This window comes from Pleurodeles waltl, chromosome 3_2 (assembly GCF_031143425.1).
Source record: "Pleurodeles waltl isolate 20211129_DDA chromosome 3_2, aPleWal1.hap1.20221129, whole genome shotgun sequence".
Classification (NCBI taxonomy): Eukaryota; Metazoa; Chordata; class Amphibia; order Caudata; family Salamandridae; genus Pleurodeles; species Pleurodeles waltl.
The window spans coordinates 99201301-99220282 of record NC_090441.1 but is presented as its reverse complement, the minus strand read 5'-3'; the positions used below and the strand labels follow the sequence as shown (position 1 = coordinate 99220282).

The 18982-nt window shown below is 45.8% G+C and overlaps 1 protein-coding gene across 2 annotated transcripts in view; it reads right to left on the bottom strand.

Annotated features, from left to right (window-relative positions):
* Positions 1–18982, bottom strand: part of GTF2I (general transcription factor IIi) — a 1115084-nt gene that overhangs the window by 409879 nt on the left and 686223 nt on the right. For both annotated transcript variants that reach the window (XM_069226909.1, XM_069226910.1), the window contains one exon: positions 8028–8099. In XM_069226909.1, coding sequence (XP_069083010.1) covers positions 8028–8099 — 72 coding nt within the window. The remainder of the gene's footprint in view (positions 1–8027; positions 8100–18982) is intronic.

The following is an 18982-nucleotide window of genomic DNA, read 5'->3' as shown; positions in this document are numbered from 1 at the left end:
TAGTAATATTGCCCATGCAATGGAGTGAATGCGTATATACATAATGAAGTTTAAAGTAATATATTTACAAATGTACAAATGTTTAAGATCTACTTCTAAACGGCTACAGGCTCCCGGGGAGGCGGGTGGGCGCATGTAAATCAGCAGCGCAACATGCCACGAACAGATGTACACTGGGTAAGTGACATTTTCCGTTCGATGGCATGTGTAGCTGCAGATACACATGCTGTGCATAGACTAGTAAGCAGTTATCTCCCCAAAAGCGGTGGTTCAGCCTGTAGGAGTTGAAGTAGTTTGAAATAATGTTCTTAGTACAGCTTGACCTACTGTTGCCTGTTGTGCAGTTAACACATCTACACAGTAGTGCTTGGTAAATGTATGAGGCGTAGACCATGTTGCTGCCTTACATATTTCGTTCATTGGAATATTTCCTAGAAAGGCCATGGTAGCACCTTTCTTTCTGGTTGAGTGTGCCTTTGGTGTAATAGGCAGTTCTCTTTTAGCTTTAAGATAGCAGGTTTGAATGCACTTAACTATCCATCTAGCAATGCCTTGTTTTGAAATTGGATTTCCTGTATGAGGTTTTTGAAAGGCGATAAATAGTTGTTTTTTCTTTCGAATTAGTTTTGTTCTGTCAATGTAGTACATTAGTGCTCTTTTGATGTCTAATGTATGTAGTGCTCTTTCAGCTACAGAATCTGGCTGTGGGAAGAACACTGGTAATTCTACCGTTTGATTCAAGTGGAACGGTGAGATTACTTTTGGTAAAAATTTAGGATTGGTCTGTAGAACAACTTTATTTTTGTGTATTTGAATAAATGGTTCTTGAATGGTAAATGCTTGAATTTCACTCACTCTTCTTAGAGATGTGATGGCAATTAAAAATGCAACTTTCCACGTTAAGTATTGCATTTCACAAGAGTGCATGGGCTCAAAAGGTGGACCCATGAGTCGTGTTAAGACAATGTTGAGGTTCCATGAAGGAACTGGTGGTGTTCTTGTTGGTATAATTCTCTTTAGGCCTTCCATAAACGCTTTCATGACTGGTATCCTAAATAATGAAGTTGAGTGCGTAATTTGCAGGTAAGCTGAAATTGCCGTAAGATGTATTTTAATGGAAGAGAAAGCTAGTTTAGATTTTTGCAAAAGTAGTAAGTATCCTACTATCTCTTTTGCAGATGCGTGTAAAGGTTGAATTTGATTATTATGGCAGTAATAAACAAATCTTTTCCACTTATTTGCATAGCAGTGTCTAGTGGTAGGTTTTCTAGTTTGTTTTATGACCTCCATACATTCCTGTGTGAGGTCTAAGTGTCCGAATTCTAGGATTTCAGGAGCCAAATTGCTAGATTCAGCGATGCTGGATTTGGATGTCTGATCTGTTGTTTGTGTTGTGTTAACAGATCTGGTCTGTTTGGTAGTTTGACATGAGGTACTACTGACAGGTCTAGTAGTGTGGTGTACCAAGGTTGCCTTGTCCATGTTGGTGCTATTAGTAGAAGTTTGAGTTTGTTTTTACTCAACTTGTTTACTAGATATGGAAGAAGTGGGAGAGGGGGAAAAGCGTATGCAAATATCCCTGACCAGTTCATCCATAGTGCACTGCCCTGAGACTGATGTTGTGGGTACCTGGATGCGAAGTTTTGGCATTTTGAGTTTTCTTTTGTTGCAAATAGATCTATTTGTGGCGTTCCCCACATTCTGAAGTAAGTGTTCAGTATTTGGGGGTGAATTTCCCATTCGTGGATCTGTTGGTGATCCCGAGAGAGATTGTCTGCTAACTGATTCTGAATCCCTGGAATAAATTGTGCTATTAGGCGAATGTGGTTGTGAATCGCCCAATGCCATATTTTTTGTGTTAGGAGACACAACTGTGTCGAGTGTGTTCCTCCCTGTTTGTTTAGGTAATACATTGTTGTCATGTTGTCTGTTTTGACAAGAGTGTATTTGTGGGTTATTATTGGTTGAAATGCTTTTAGCGCCAGAAACACCGCTAACAGTTCTAAGTGGTTTATATGAAACTGTCTTTGCTGAATGTCCCATTGTCCTTGGATGCTGTGCTGAATGAGGTGTGCTCCCCACCCTGTCATGGATGCATCTGTCGTTATTACGTATTGTGGCACTGGGTCTTGAAAAGGCCGCCCTTGGTTTAAATTTATACTGTTCCACCATTGTAGCGAGATGTATGTTTGGCGGTCTATCAACACCAGATCTAGAAGTTGACCCTGTGCCTGTGACCACTGTTATGCTAGGCACTGTTGTAAGGGCCGCATGTGCAACCTTGCGTTTGGGACAATGGCTATGCATGAGGACATCATGCCTAGGAGTTTCATTACTAATTTGACCTGTATCTTTTGTTTTGGATACATGGCTTGTATTACATTGTGGAATGTTTGGACTCTTTGTGGACTTGGAGTGGCAATTCCTTTTACTGTGTTGATTGTTGCTCCTAGGTATTGCTGTGTTTGACACGGCAGAAGGTGTGACTGAGTAATTGATTGAGAAACCTAGTTTGTGTAGGGTTTCTATGACATAATTTGTGTGTTGTGAACACTGTATTTGCGTGTTGGTTTTAATTAACCAATCGTCTAGGTACGGGAACACATGTATTTGCTGCCTTCTGATATGTGCAGCTACTACTGCTAGACATTTTGTAAAAACTCTTGGCGCAGTTGTTATTCCGAATGGCAACACTTTGAATTGGTAATGTATCCCTTGGAATACAAACCTTAGGTACTTTCTGTGTGAATGATGTATTGGTATATGGAAATATGCATCCTTTAGATCCAGTGTTGTCATGTAGTCTTGTTGTTTGAGCAGTGGGATTACTTCTTGTAATGTAACCATGTGAAAGTGGTCTGATTTGATGTATGTATTTACTATTCTGAGATCTAGTATAGGTCTTAGAGTTTTGTCTTTTTTGGGTATCAGAAAGTACAGTGAGTAAACTCCTGTGTTTAGTTCTTGTTTTGGTACTAATTCTATTGCCTCTTTTTGGAGCAATGCTTGAACTTCTAATCCTAGAAGATTTATATGTTGTTTTGACATACTGTGTGTTTTCGGTGGGACTGTTGGAGGGAATTCGAGAAATTCTATGCAATAACCATGCTGGATAATTGCTAGTACCCAAGTATCTGTTGTTATCGCCTCCCAATGTTTGTACAATTGGCTTAGTCTTCCCCCCACAGGTGTTATGTGATGGGGATGTGTGACTTGTAAGTCACTGCTTATTTTGAGGACTTTTGGGGCTTTGGAATTTCTCTATTTTTTGGGAATTGTCCCCCTCTATATTGCCCCTGAAAACTTCCCCGCTGATATTGGCTTTGGTAAGTGGGCCTTGTTTGTGATGTTGTGGTTTCTGTAGGTTGTCCTCGAAATCCTCCCCTAAAAGGTGTTTTGCGAAATGTGCCTCTGCTTTGCGGGGAGTAGAGTGCGCCCATGGCTTTAGCTGTATCAGTGTCTTTCTTGAGTTTATCAATAGCAGTGTCGACTTCCGGCCCAAACAACTGCTGTACATTAAATGGCATATTTAGCACGGCTTGTTGAATTTCCAGCTTGAAACCTGACGTGCGCAGCCATGCGTGCCTTCTTATTGTTATTGCAGTATTTACTGTCCTTGCAGCCGTATCTGCTGCATCCATTGAGGACCATATCTGATTATTAGAGTTACTTTGTCCTTCTTCCACCACTTGTTGTGCTCTTTTTTGGAACTCCTTGGGTAAGTGTTCTATCAAATGTTGCATTTCATCCCAGTGAGCTCTATCATATCTTGCCAAAAGTGCTTGTGAATTGGCAATGCGCCATTGGTTTGCTGTTTGTGCTGCAACCCTTTTGCCCGCAGCATCAAATTTGCGACTCTCTTTGTCTGGAGGTGGTGCGTCCCCCGAGGTATGAGAGTTTGCTCTCTTACGAGCTGCCCCGACAACTACTGAGTCTGGTGTTAACTGCGTTGTAATATAAACAGGATCTGTTGGTGGTGGCTTGTACTTTTTCTCCACCCTTGGAGTTATGGCTCGGCCTTTAACAGGATCCTGAAAGATTTGTTTTGAATGTTTTAGCATTCCTGGGAGCATAGGTAGTCTTTGGTATTGGCTATGAGTGGAGGATAGCGTGTTAAACAAAAAGTCATCCTCAATTGGTTCGGAATGCAAGGTGACGTTATGGAAAGCAGCTGCCCTTGCGATCACCTGTGTGTAAGATGTACTGTCCTCAGGAGGGGACGGCCTGGCAGGGTACGAGTCTGGGCTGTTGTCCGATACTGGAGCATCGTAAAGGTCCCATGCATCGGGATCATCTTGACTCATGGCAGTATGAGTCGGGGAGTGCATCAGTGGAGGAGTTGCTACTGGTGATGTGTGCACTGATGGTGGTGGAGTTGTTTTCTTTGCCACCTTTGCCTGTGGCTCCTTGTCCTTTTCTTGAAAGGCAAGTTTTCTTTTTATTTTAATTGGGGGAAGAGTGGTTATCTTCCCTGTGTCTTGATAAATGTGGAGCCTCCTTTGAGTATAGTCTGGCTCAACAGCTTGAAGTTCCTCTCCAAATCTATGTTTTTGCATTTGGGAGGACAATCCTTGTTCCTCTGTATAGGAACCTGTTTTCGGCTCCGAGGCTGGATGTTTCGGAACCGAAACTTTTCCGGACGTCTTTTTAGGCTCTGAAGAAACCTTTGTAATTTTCGGCGTGGTGGTGTCTCGGTGCCGAATTTGTTTGGTGCCGCTGTTACGGTGCCGAAATTTCTCTGAGCCGATGTCTCGGGTCCGAGATTGCTGTGTGGCGGTATCTCGACCGGAGTCGGATGACTTCGACACCAGCGTGCCCTTTTTCGGTGCCTTGGCTCGGTCACCTATTTTTTGGGTTAAGCCATGGCCTGTTGGCGGTGGCGTCCCCTGGGCTTTTGTTGACTTCTCGTGAGTCTTATGTTATGTTTCGACGTCTTACTCACGGTTTTCGGCATTTCTTCGGCCTCGAGCTCTTCCGAGTCCGACTCGTGGATAGAGAAAGCTTCCTCTTCCTCCTCGAAACGCTCTTGTCCTGTCGACGTCGACGCCATCTGCAGTCTTCTGGCTCTTCGGTCTCTTAACGTCTTTCTGGACCGAAACGCTCGACAGGCCTCACAAGTATCTTCCTTGTGCTCTGGGGACAAGCACAAGTTACAGACCAGATGCTGATCTGTATACGGATATTTGTTATGGCATTTTGGACAGAAGCGGAATGGGGTCCGTTCCATCAGCCTTGAAGTCACACGTGGCCGGGCCGACCAGGCCCCGACGGGGGATCGAAAAAACCCCGAAGGGCCACCGGAGCTCTTCAAAATTCGGTGTCGATCTGTTGTAACTAACCCGATACCGAACGCAAACAATACCGACCTTTTTTCCGAGATTCTAACTAACTTTCCGACCCGAAACACAGAGCGAAAAGGAACACGTCCGAACCAGATGGCGGAAAAAAAACAATCTAAGATCGAGTCGACGCCCATGCGCAATGGAGTCGAAATGGAAGGAGTCCCTCGGTCTCGTGACTCGAAAAGACTTCTTCGAAGAAAAACAACTTGTAACACTCTGAGCCCAACACCAGATGGCGGGATGTGCACAGCATGTGTATCTGCAGCTACACATGCCATCGAACATATATATATATATGTGTTGGGACAGGAATGCCACCGACATGATGCACAGTCAGCCTCCTTGTAAGCGAGAATTGCAAGTATGTTTTATGATGGCCTTTAGATTTTGGCCCCAGTCTCACCCGAATCCAGTGTAAGTGTGAAGGCCTTAACTCACAATGGGCTCTGGAATGGGGAGGAAGGGGGTTGGGAATTTGGGGAGAAGCACCAGGCATGCTCTAATAATAACAGTAGGACTATTCTCCTTGTTGCCAGTTTCAGTTGTGCTGTGCCTTAGTGTAAGTATACTTTTTTTTACTAATATTCGTCTGACCAGGCACTTTTGCCCATTCACCCATAGCTACTCTAACGGTGAACCCAGAATCCTACCACCAAGATCCAATGTGTCTAGACTTATGCATGCATACTAGTGGAGTTATGCAGTGCCTGAGTGAACCAGAAAGATATGGGCATGTAGATTCCATTTTGGAAGCCTGGTTTCTTCCTCTTTCCCAGACAGTGGAAATTAATTGCTATCATTTCTGAGACTGGAGAGAGAAAATTGAAAGTGAGGAAAGAGGAAGAGAAAAAAATGATTAGGTCCTTTCTGATAGGCAGGGTTGCTGATTAGTCTTCCTAAGGCTACCATTTAGTAGATGGCAGAGGTAACAGGTGATACTTTAGTATCTCTTGTCGGGATGCAAAGGGTGCTTTTAGAAGGGGAGCAACCCTTTGCCCTTTATGATCTGTCAGATGGTGGTCAAGATAAGATGCAGATTGCTGACATCTCTGTGTCTGTTACTCTAATCTGGAGACAGACCTGCTGTGAAGATCATCACTCAAGACAAAGGCAGAGTTGGGAAAATAGTCACATGAAAAAGGAACCAAACAGGTTTGGTAAACGCAGATTGGGATGTCACATGTCCCGTCATTTCTGTATAAAAGTGGGGGTTGCTGACCCACTTATGTCTCCAAATCTCTTTAGTTTCAGAGGGGGTGTTTCTCATAGTACCCAGACACCTACTGTACAACTAGGGCTGGTGTCTTTCTGACAGCAATCTCCCCAAAAATAAAGGGTAATAATCTGGAGTCTGATCTGGAGGAAGAATGTCTTAATTGTCCTGGGAACCATGAAGTCATGCCAGAGTGAGAGTGAAGGAATGCACTGCCCTTGCAGGAGGAATTGACCGTTGAAAGGTGCTGAAAGAGCTGACCTTGCAGTAGAGGTCCAACCACCAGAGACTGCATGATTGGCATGATCAGGGTTTCTGACTGGACTTTGCAATAGTCAGAGAAGTTGTAGCACTTCTGAAGCATGCAGACAGGTCTCCTCAAGTTATCCCAATCATCGCAGCTAAGGCACTTGGGTCAGGTGTGCACATTGGCTGGCCTAACTGATGTAAGAGGACATCTGCTTTGCTGCACTTACTTTACTGCAGAGATCCAAACAATTTGATTTCAGCACTAGTGACCCATGCCTTGCAGTCCCCCACTGAAAAGTAAAGACAACAAACCTGCAGTACATGTCGAAGTATCCCCTGCAAGTAGCATACCCTGCATGTCCCCCCAGAGTGCCCAGATGGAAATGTGGGTGTAGTCCAAAACTGTCACACTGTCCCTAAGTTACCACCTATGCAGCACAGAAGAACTCAATGTCCAGTGCTACTGCTGTTGTGCCCAGCATAGACATGAGTAACTGCTGCTGGAGCCTTGCACCTGGGACTGAGAACTGCCAACTGCACCAACCCGGATGGGCCTCACCCTATCAGTCTTACCAGAGGGGCGGAACTGCTCCCACCAAATCCACAAGGCCCATCAATGTTGACCTAGAGCCATACACAAAAGGAAGACTAACGCCTAAAGCACCTGCTCCTGTAGCAGTCTTCCAGAGACTTGCTGTGCGGCCAACAGCCATGCATCTGCAGTGAGACTGCCACCTGCTGTGCACACTTGTCCATACCAGTGAGTGAACCCACCACCAGGGGGAAGCCACAATGTGGTCCAGCAATGCACAAGGAGGAAATAGGTGAGACACAAATCGGGCTCAAGTGCCCAGAAGAGACTGGGTGTTAATAGAGATGGGGAGAGCGCTTCCAGAGTAGCAAGTGCTCTGGCCACTAGTAGCAAACTAATTCATCGCCTAAACCTGTGGCCCATGATACTCCTTCCTGACCTGTGTGCCCACCACCACCCCGGCACGAAAGGTGTTTGACAAAATATAGCGGAAAAAACTACTCAACAAAACAGCTCCCCGTTGATAAAACACCAAAAGAAAAAAAAAAGAAAACTTTCAAGCAATGCTTGGAGAGGTCCGGAGATAAAAAAAAAAATGTTCAAGTGATTAGACTACTAAAATATGTCAAATAGGTCTGCTATGCTACACAAATAAATGTAACTAATAGCACTGTTTTTTAGAAGGATTTACCAAATTTTGTGTTGAAAATCTCTTCCACCTGTTTCCTAAGTTTCGTAATTCTGACATTCCAGTCTTCTTTAACTGTAAAGGAAAAATCAATAATTAGAACGTTTCTTAACAAACACATTGAAAAGTGTTCAGAAAACTTCAACACTTTCACTTCTATGCGTGATTCATCCTACTTGAAGTCATTTAGGAAAATGTGTTAGCTTTAACAGACAACTGTCATATACGCCATGCTGTCAAAAAAACAATTACCTACCAGCGCATTTATTCTTAGTCCACATCACCTGCCTAAGATACTGAAGGTCTAAAAGCACTTCACAAGACAACCTTCATTTCAATCTGATAGGAGAACTCTAGTGAAAATTTATGATGAAATATATTTTGTAATACTATCTTCACATGCATGCATTAGGAAGAAAAGTTTTTAAAAATGTTAACTTTTTTTGAATCTTTAGTGAAAGTTTTATTGACAGATACTCAGGCCCTCATTACGAGTGCGGCGGTCTTAAGACCACCAGACTCACGGTGGCAGTCGGACCGCCGCCAAATTGGCGGCCCGACCTCCACATTATGACTGTAGCAAAAGCACCACGGTCGGACTGTCAGACCCACCAACTTTAGGCCTGCCGACAGCCTGGCGGTGCCGGAGGTCCTAATCCGCCAGGGCAGCGCTAGTTACAACTCCCGTATCCGCCAGCTTTTGCATGGCGGTTCCACTGCCCATGCACTTGGCATGGGCAGTGCAGGGGCTCCCATGGACAGCCCGTTGCGCTTTTCACTGCCAGACTTACAGGCAGGGAGAAGCGCAACAGGTGCTGTCGCACCTGATGCACAACATTGCCGCTGGCTCCATTACGAGCCGGCATCAATGTTGTGGTGAGTCTCCTGCTGGGTCAGTGGGAAACCCATAATAGGGTCAGGGGGCGGAAAACCAGAGGGGCGGTCTTCCGATCCAAAGAGTATGGCGGGCGGCCACTGCCGCCTGCCAAACTCATAATGAGGCCCTTAGACTTAAAACAAATTTAACACAGCGGGAATATCTTTTGGCTAAAGGCTGTCTGGGGTAACTCCAAATTGGAGTGTATTGTGGCAGAAGCACCGTGCAGGACACAAGATCTTGATAGGCTTAGCATTAGGAAGGCTGAAAGATTGTGCGCTTTTAGGAGATCTAGAGATTTCAAATTCCATGATGCCTTGTACTGGCAGTTGCCTCTCAGAGTCAGTTCTTTTTGATGTAGAAATTGATTTGCATTGTGACTAAACCTACTGCCATTTATCTCATATGACCAAGACAACAGCCAGGGAGGCAGGATGGATGCGTATGAATTAATATCATTACGATATGGTAACAGGAATGCACATAAATAGCTATTTCTTCCTTATTGAAGAGTCATCAATAATAGACATAAGAGAGCAATAAGTAAATACCCAACTACTGCGGCTCTCAACCAGAAAAGACAATGACGGAATGTCTCAAAAGGTTTTAAATAAGTCTCAAAACATTGTCAGGCAAACAAATTCTTAAGCGAAGCCTGAACCACACTGAAGTCAACTCCAGTGTCAGAGTTAAGGTAACTGTGTCTTGCAAAAGTATGAAGAGCTTTTCAGTTGGGTTCCCTATGAAGTTTCACAAACAGATTGCTTCATAACTAGGTCATAGAAGCTGTTTTTCCTCTGGTTTTATGAACCTTGGACTTTAGAGGCTGCAGATTATTTGCCAACTGAAAAAAGCAACGCAAGCACACTTCACAAGAGATGGCCGGTTTTGAGCTCGCTAAACCAGACTTTTTTTCTTCCTCAAAGAAAAGTGTTAAACTCCCCTAACATCTAAAAAGTAGATGAGAGTTCAAGTGGTGTAGACGGTCAACTATAAAAAAACGAAGAAAAACAAAACATACTGGTAATGATTTGATAAATATCAAATTCTGAAACCTCCCTAGGTAAAAACTAAGGGTGAGTTATGGTTACTACTGTGTGGGAATGAAAAACTGTATATACTTAAACAGCGAAGTTTACAACTCCTCTCCCAAGGCAAAAGTGATAGCGAATAAAAAGGCTGGTTAGATGTTGCAATGAAGCTTTGCAGATTAGTTCATAGGGATGAACCAATACTATGGGCAGAACTAATATGACTTCCCAAGGCGCTCTCATTGGTGGAAAAACCTTCATGGTCTTTAATTAATGCAATGTTGAGGTATTATGGCTGATATGTGCCTTTTCAGGTTGCAGCCTAGCTGGTATGCGAAAGACATATTGGGGAGATTCAGAATGTATTCTGCCCATTGCTTGCCATTGGCTATGTGGTTTGTAACTCACATTTTCTTTCTATTTGCTGACTTAGGCTCTCGAGGTTCACTTCCTCCCTCCCATGCCAAAACCTTATTTACCCGTCTGTTCTAACTGCTCCCTTTCTGAAAACAGGCTGGTAAATATTGTTCTCATCTCGTCACATTTGCTATGCATTCAAAGACAAAGGTCAAATGTGAAGCCGTGTCTTCGATGAAGCCTGTTTACTTGCTTTCGGGTGACATCACACTGAGAGAGCTTATAGGAAAGAGGAATGCAGACTGCTCTCCCCATGTTTTGATTAAAAACAGAAAGAGAGACCATAAAGTGCAAACACAGCCTTAGCCAATAGGCTGCATTTAAAGCATAACAGGTGAAAACTGGCACAGTGCCTTTATAACCTCCCAGGACCTCCTGAATATCATCATGCCCCACAGGTGACAGTTAGGTTGGGTCTTTTTTACGGTGTCATGAATAACAGAATAAAGGATCTATAAGCTACAATGTGATTGGTTCAGGCGGAAGGGTTGCTAATGACTAATGAGAATTCCCCTGGAAAAGAACTAGGATTATAGGTAACCAATTTATCATTCTCTTCCAGGGGGATCTTGACTAATAGACATAAGTGGTGAATAAAATAGCAAGCTGTAGGAAAATGCCTCTCATGATATGGTTACCCCCTAACTTTTTGCCTTTTGTTGATGCTAGTTACGAGTCAAAGTGTGCGGGATCCTGCTAACCAGGCCCTAGCACCAGTGTCCTTTCCCTAAACTGTACCTTTGTTCCCACAACTGGCACACAGATAAGTCCCTTGTAACTGGTACCCCTGGTACCAAGGGCCCTGTGGCCAGGGAAGGTCTCTAAGACTGCAGCATGTATTATGCCACTCTGGAGACCCCTCAATCAGCACATGCACACTGCCTTACAGCTTCTGTGTGGTGGTGGGGAAAAAATGACAAAGTCGACATGGCACAACCCTCAGGGTGCCATGCCCTCAACCCACTCACTGCCTGTGGCATAGGTAAGTCACCCCTCTAGCAAGCCTAACAGCCCTAAGGCAGGGTGCACTATACCACAGGTGACAGCATAGCTGCATGAGCACTATGCTCCTGCAGTGTGTAAGCCAAATCTTAGATATTGTAAGTGCAGAGTAGCCATGAAGAGTATATGGTCTGGGAGTTTGTCAAACACAAACTCCACAGTTCCATAATAGCTACTCTGAAATCTGGAAAATTTGATCCACACTGATGCCGGTGTGGGATTTAATGAAAGATTAACACAGAGGGCATCTTAGAGATGCCCCTTGTATACCAGTCCAAACACCAGTGTTAGGCTGGCCAGTTTCTGCCAGCCTGCCACAACCAGAAGGATTTCTGGCCACATGGGGTGAGTGCCTTTGTCACTCTGTGGCCAGGAACAAAGCCTGCACTGGGTGGAAGTGCTTCTCACCTCCCCCTGCAGGAACTGTAACACATGGCGGTGAGCCTCAAAGGATATCCCAGCTAGTGGAGATGCCAGCCCCCTTCGGACACAGCCCCCACTTTTGGCGGCAAGTCCAGAGGTGATAATGAGAAAAACAAGGAGTCACCCACCAGTCAGGACAGCCCCTAAGGTGTCCTGAGCTGAGGTGACCCCTGCCTTAAGAAATCCTCCATCTTGCTTTTGGAGGATTCCCCCAATAGGAATAGGGATGTGCCCCCCTTCCCTCAGCGAGGAGGCACAAAGAGGGTGTAGCCACCCTCCAGGACAGTAACCATTGGCTGCTGCCCCCAGACCTAAACACCACCCTAAATTGAGTATTTAGGGGCGACCCTGAACCCAGGAAATCAGATTCCTGCAACCTGAAGAAAGAAGGACTGCTGAACTGAAAGCCCCGCAGAGACGACGGAGAAAACAACTGACTTGGCCCTGGCCCCACCAGCCTGTCTCCAGACTCAAAGACGCATCCAGCGGGACCTGAGACCTCTGAGGACTCAGAGGACTGACCTGCACCTAAAGGACCAAGAACCTCCTGAGGACAGCGGCTCTGTCCAGAACCAACAGCAAAGAAAGCAACTTTAAATAGACTCCAAATTCCAGACAGAAGCGTGAGTCTTCCCACTCTGCACCAGATGCCACCAGCTCAAGTTCAGGACAAACACCGCAGAGCGGACCCCCAGTTGACTCCAACAACGTGGACACCCTGAGTCGACCTCCCTGCACCACCACAGCGACACCTGCAGAGAGGATCCAGAGGCTCCTCCTGACTGCGACTGCCTGGTAACAAAGGAACCCGACACCTAAACCAAGCACTGCACCCGCAGCCCCCAGGACAGAGGGGAACCACCTACCAGTGCAGGAGTGACCAGCAGGCAGCCCTCATCCTAGCCCACTCAGTGGCTGGCCCGAGAAGCCCGCCTGTGCCCTGCCTGCACCACCAGAGTAACCCCTGGGTCCCTCCATTGTTTCCAACGACAAACCCAACATCTACTTTGCACTGCACTCAGCCACCCCGCTGCTGCTGGGGTGGTGTTTTGTGTGCCTGTGTGTGTGTGTGTGTGCCTGTGTGTGTGTGTGCGTGTGTCCCCAGTGCTCTACAAACCCCCCTGGTCTGCAACAAGAGGACGCAGGTACTTACCTGATAGCAGACTGGAACCTGAGCACCCCTGTTCTCCATAGGCGCCTATGTTATCTGGGCCCTCCTTTGACCTCCGCACCTGACTGGCCCTGTGTTGCTAGTGCGGTGGCTTTGGGATTGCCTTGAACCCCCAACGGTGGGCTGCCTATGCCAGGAGAGTGAACTTGTAAGTGCTTTACTTACCTGAGAAACTATTACTTACCTTGCCCAGGAATGAAAATGTCACTTACCCAGTGTACATCTGTTCGTGGCATCAGTCGCTGTAGATTCGCATGTTTTGCAATAGCTCGCCATCTGGTGTTGGGCCGGAGTGTTACAACTTGTTTTTCTTCGAAGAAGTCTTTCGAGTCACGGGACCGAGTGACTCCTCCTTTTGTCTCCATTGCGCATGGGCGTCGACTCCATCTTCGATTGTTTTTCCCCGCAGAGGGTGAGGTAGGAGTTGAATTGTAGTAATAGTGCCCATGCAATGGAGTGACTAAGTATGTACCTATTTAAGGTTGAGATGATACATATACAAATAGTTGAAGGTAACTTCCAAACTGCTACAGGCTCCCGGGGAGGCGGGTGGGCACATGCGAATCTACAGCGACTGATGCCACGAACAGATGTACACTGGGTAAGTGACATTTTCAGTTCGATGGCATCTGTCGCTGTAGATACGCATGTTTTGCATAGACTAGTAAGCAGTTATCTCCCCAAAAGCGGTGGCTCAGCCTGTAGGAGTGGAAGTAGTTTGAAATAATGTTCTTAATACGGCTTGACCTACTGTGGCTTGTTGTGCGGATAACACATCTACACAGTAGTGCTTGGTGAATGTGTGAGGCGTAGACCATGTGGCTGCCTTACATATTTCTTGCATTGGGATGTTTCCTAGAAAGGCCATGGTAGCACCCTTCTTTCTGGTTGAGTGTGCCCTTGGTGTAATGGGCAGCTGTCGTTTAGCTTTAAGGTAGCAGATTTGGATGCATTTAACTATTCATCTGGCTATACCTTGTTTTGATATTGGGTTTCCTGCATGAGGTTTTTGAAATGCAATAAATAGTTGTTTAGTCTTTCTGATGTTCTTTGTTCTGTCAATGTAATACATTAATGCTCTTTTGACATCTAATGTATGTAGTGCCCTTTCAGCTACGGTATCTGGCTGTGTAAAGAACACTGGAAGTTCCACTGTTTGATTTAGATGGAACGGTGAAATAACCTTTGGCAAAAATTTAGGATTAGTCCTTAGGACGACCTTATTCTTGTGTAGTTGTATAAAAGGTTCTTGTATTGTAAACGCCTGAATCTCGCTTACTCTTCTTAGGGAAGTAATGGCGATGAGAAATGCAACCTTCCAGGTTAGGAACTGTATTTCGCAGGAGTGCATGGGTTCAAAAGGTGGACCCATAAGTCTAGTTAGGACAACATTTAGGTTCCATGAAGGAACAGGTGGTGTTCTTGGTGGTATAATTCTCCTAAGGCCCTCCATGAATGCTTTAATGACTGGTATCTTATATAGGGAAGTTGAATAGGTAGTCTGCAGGTATGCAGATATTGCTGCAAGGTGTATTTTAATGGAAGAGAAAGCCAGGTTAGATTTTTGTAAGTGAAGCAAGTAGCCCACTACATGTTCTGGAGTTGTGTGTAAAGGTTGTATTTGATTAATATGGCAGTAGCAAACAAACCTCTTTCATTTACTTGCATAGCAGTGCCTGGTAGATGGCCTTCTGGCTTGCTTTATGACTTCCATACATTCTTGGGTAAGTTGTAAGTGCCCGAATTCTAGGATCTCAGGAGCCAGATTGCTAGATTCAGCGATGCTGGATCTGGGTGTCTGATCTTTTGGTTGTGTTGTGTCAACAGATCTGGCCTGTTGGGCAATTTGATGTAGGGTACTACTGATAGGTCTAGCAGCGTTGTGTACCAGGGTTGCCTTGCCCAAGTTGGTGCTATCAATATGAGTGTGAGTTTGTTTTGACTGAGTTTGTTTACCAGGTAAGGAAGGAGAGGGAGAGGAGGAAAAGCGTAAGCAAATATCCCTGACCAGTTCATCCATAGGGCATTGCCTAGGGACTGTTTGTGTGGGTATCTGGATGCGAAGTTTTGGCATTTTGCGTTCTCCTTCGTCGCAAACAAGTCTATGTGAGGTGTTCCCCAGAGTTTGAAATAGGTGTTCAGAATTTGGGGGTGAATTTCCCATTCGTGGACCTGTTGGTGATCTCGAGAGAGGTTGTCTGCGAGTTGATTTTGGATCCCTGGTATAAATTGTGCTATTAGGCGAATTTGGTTGTGAATTGCCAACGCCAAATTTTTTGTGCTAGCAGGCTTAACTGCGTGGAGTGTGTCCCCCCTTGCTTGTTTAGATAATACATTGTTGTCATGTTGTCTGTCTTGACGAGAATGTATTTGTGAACTATTATTGGTTGGAAAGCTTTTAGTGCTTGAAAAACTGCTAGTAGTTCTAGGTGATTTATATGCAGTTTTGTTTGATGTACGTTCCATTGTCCTTGTATGCTGTGTTGATCGAGGTGTGCTCCCCACCCTGTCATGGAAGCATCTGTTGTTATTACGTATTGTGGCACTGGGTCTTGGAAAGGCCGCCCCTTGTTTAAATTTATGTTGTTCCACCACAGAAGCGAGAGGTAAGTTTGGCGGTCTATTAACACCAGATCTAGAAGATGACCCTGTGCTTGAGACCACTGTGATGCTAGGCACTGTTGTAAGGGCCTCATGTGCAGTCTTGCGTTTGGGACAATGGCTATGCATGAAGACATCATGCCTAGGAGTTGTAATATCATCTTTGCTTGTATCTTTTGTGTTGGATACATGCGTTGTATGATGGTGTTGAAATTTTGAATTCTTTGGGGACTTGGAGTGGCTACTCCTTTTGTTGTGTCTATTATGGCTCCTAGGTATTGTTGTACCTTGCACGGCAGAATGTTGGATTTCGTGAAGTTGACGGTGAACCCTAGTTTGAAGAGTGTTTGTATGATCTGATTTGTGTGATTTGAGCACTCTATTAACGAATGGGCCTTGATTAGCCAGTCGTCTAGATATGGGAACACATGTATTTGCTGCCTTCTGATGTGTGCAGCGACTACCGCTAAACATTTGGTAAAGACTCTTGGTGCGGTTGTTAATCCGAAAGGCAGTACCTTGAATTGGTAATGTATTCCTTTGAATACAAACCTTAGGTATTTCCTGTGCGATGGGTGTATTGGTATATGGAAATACGCGTCCTTGAGGTCTAAAGTTGACATGTAGTCGTGTAGTTTTAGCAATGGTAATACTTCTTGTAGTGTGACCATGTGAAAGTGGTCTGATTTGATGAATGTGTTCACTATTCTGAGGTCTAGAATTGGTCTCAGCGTTTTGTCCTTCTTTGGTATCAGAAAGTACAGTGAGTAAACTCCTGTGTTTATTTGTGTGTTTGGCACTAATTCGATTGCATTCTTTTGCAATAGTGCCTGCACTTCTATCTCCAGGAGATTGGAATGATGTTTTGTCAAATTTTGTGCTTTTGGTGGTATGTTTGGAGGGAATTGTAGAAATTCTATGCAATAACCATGCTTGATAATTGCTAGAACCCAAGTGTCTGTAGTGATTTCCTCGCATGCTTTGTAATAATGACTTATTCTTCCCCCCACTGGTGTTGTGTGGAGGGGGTGAGTGACATGTGAGTCACTGCTTAGTAGTAGGGGTTTTGGGGCTATGAAATTTTCCTCTATTCCTAGGGAATTGCCCTCCTCTATATTGTCCCCGAAAACCTCCTCTGTACTGTCCCTGGTAACTGGACGGTGTTGCCTGTGAGGTGCTGGCTTGTGTGCTTTGACCCCGAAACCCCCCTCTAAAGGGTGTTTTACGGAATGTGCTGTAATTCCCTCTGCTCTGCGGGGAGTAGAGTGCGCCCATGGCTTTAGCAGTGTCCGTGTCTTTTTTGAGTTTCTCAATCGCTGTGTCCACTTCTGGACCGAACAGTTCTTTTTCGTTAAAAGGCATATTGAGAACTGCTTGCTGAATCTCTGGTTTAAATCCAGACGTTCGGAGCCATGCATGCCTTCTGATAGTTACAGATGTATTAATTGTCCGTGCAGCTGTATCTGCAGCGTCCATGGAGGAGCGGATTTGGTTGTTGGAAATGGTCTGTCCCTCCTCAACCACTTGTTTTGCCCTATTTTGTAGGTCCTTGGGCAGATGGTCAATGAGATGTTGCATCTCATCCCAATGGGCTCTGTCATAGCGCGCAAGTAGTGCCTGGGAGTTAGCGATGCGCCACTGGTTTGCAGCTTGTGCTGCGACTCTTTTACCAGCTGCATCGAACTTGCGGCTTTCTTTATCTGGGGGTGGTGCATCTCCAGATGTGTGGGAGTTGGCCCTTTTCCTAGCTGCTCCTACAACGACAGAGTCTGGTGGCAGCTGTGTAGTGATGAAAGCCGGGTCTGTAGGAGGCGCCTTATACTTTTTTTCCACTCTTGGTGTGATTGCCCTACTTTTGACCGGCTCCTTAAAGATTTCTTTTGCGTGCCGGAGCATACCAGGGAGCATAGGCAGGCTTTGGTAGGAGCTGTGGGTGGAGGAGAGTGTGTTGAATAAAAAGTCATCCTCGACCTGTTCTGAGTGGAGGCTTACATTGTGAAATTGTGCTGCTCTAGCCACCACTTGAGAATACGCAGTGCTGTCCTCTGGTGGAGATGGCTTCGTAGGGTATGCCTCCGGACTGTTATCTGACACTGGGGCGTCGTATAAGTCCCATGCGTCTTGATCTTGGTCACCCTGGCTCATGGTGGTGTGAGCTGGGGAATGTGATGGAGTTTGTGCTGGTGAGACGTTAATCACAGGTGGAGGAGAGGGTGGTGGGGTAACTTTTTTCACCACTTTTGTTTGTGGTGTTTGTTCAGTTTGGAACTCCAATCTTCTCTTTCTTCTAATAGGGGGAAGGGTGCTTATTTTTCCTGTCCCCTGCTGTATGAAAATACGCTTTTGTGTATGGTCTACATCCGTTGAGTGTAGTTCTTCCTCAAACCTATGCTTTTGCATTTGGGAGGTTAGCGAGTGCTCTTCTGTATAAGAGCCTGAAACTGGGTCGGTTGCAGTTTGTTTCGGCACCGAAACCCTGTCTGCATCTTTTTTCGGCTCCGAGGTGACTTTTTTCTTTTTCGGGGCTGAAACCTCTCGGCGTCGATCTTCTTCGGTGCCGCTGTCTCGGCGTCGAGCCGTGTCTACACCGGTATCTCGGTGTCGATGCTTGTCTCCAGCACTTTCTCGGTCCCGAGAAGGCTGCGTGCCGGTGTCTCGACCGGAGTCGGACGATCTCGGCACTGTTTGGGCCTTTTTCGGTGCCGACGGGCGGTCACCGAATTTATGGGTCGAGCCATGGCCTGATGGCAGTGGCGTCCCCTGGGCCTTGTAAATCTTGTTTTGAGTGGTTTTTGACGTCCTACTCACGGTTTGTGTATCGTCGAATCCTTCGGAGTCCGATTCTTGGATCGAAAAGGATCCCTCCTCTTCTTGTTCCTCGAACTCCCGGTGGGCTGTCGGCGCGGACGCCATCTGAAGTCTTCTGGCTCGACGGTCTCGGAGAGTTTTTCGGGACCGGAACGCACGACAGGCCTCGCAGGTGTCTTCGCTGTGCTCAGGTGACAGGCACAGGTTGCAGACCAAGTGTTGGTCTGTATAGGGGTATTTATTGTGGCATTTGGGACAGAAACGGAACGGGGTCCGTTCCATCGGCGTTGTTCTGCACGCGGTCGGGCCGACCAGGCCCCGACGGGGGATCGAAAAAATTACCCCGAAGGGCACCGGAGCTCTTCGATCTTAGACGCGGTGTTGAATCTAACTACGCCGACCCCGAACGCAACAATACCGACGAAAATCTTCTGTAATTAGCTATTTTTCCGTTCCGAAACTCGGAGCGACAGGAACACGTCCGAACCCGATGGCGGAAAAAAAACAATCGAAGATGGAGTCGACGCCCATGCGCAATGGAGACAAAAGGAGGAGTCACTCGGTCCCGTGACTCGAAAGACTTCTTCGAAGAAAAACAACTTGTAACACTCCGGCCCAACACCAGATG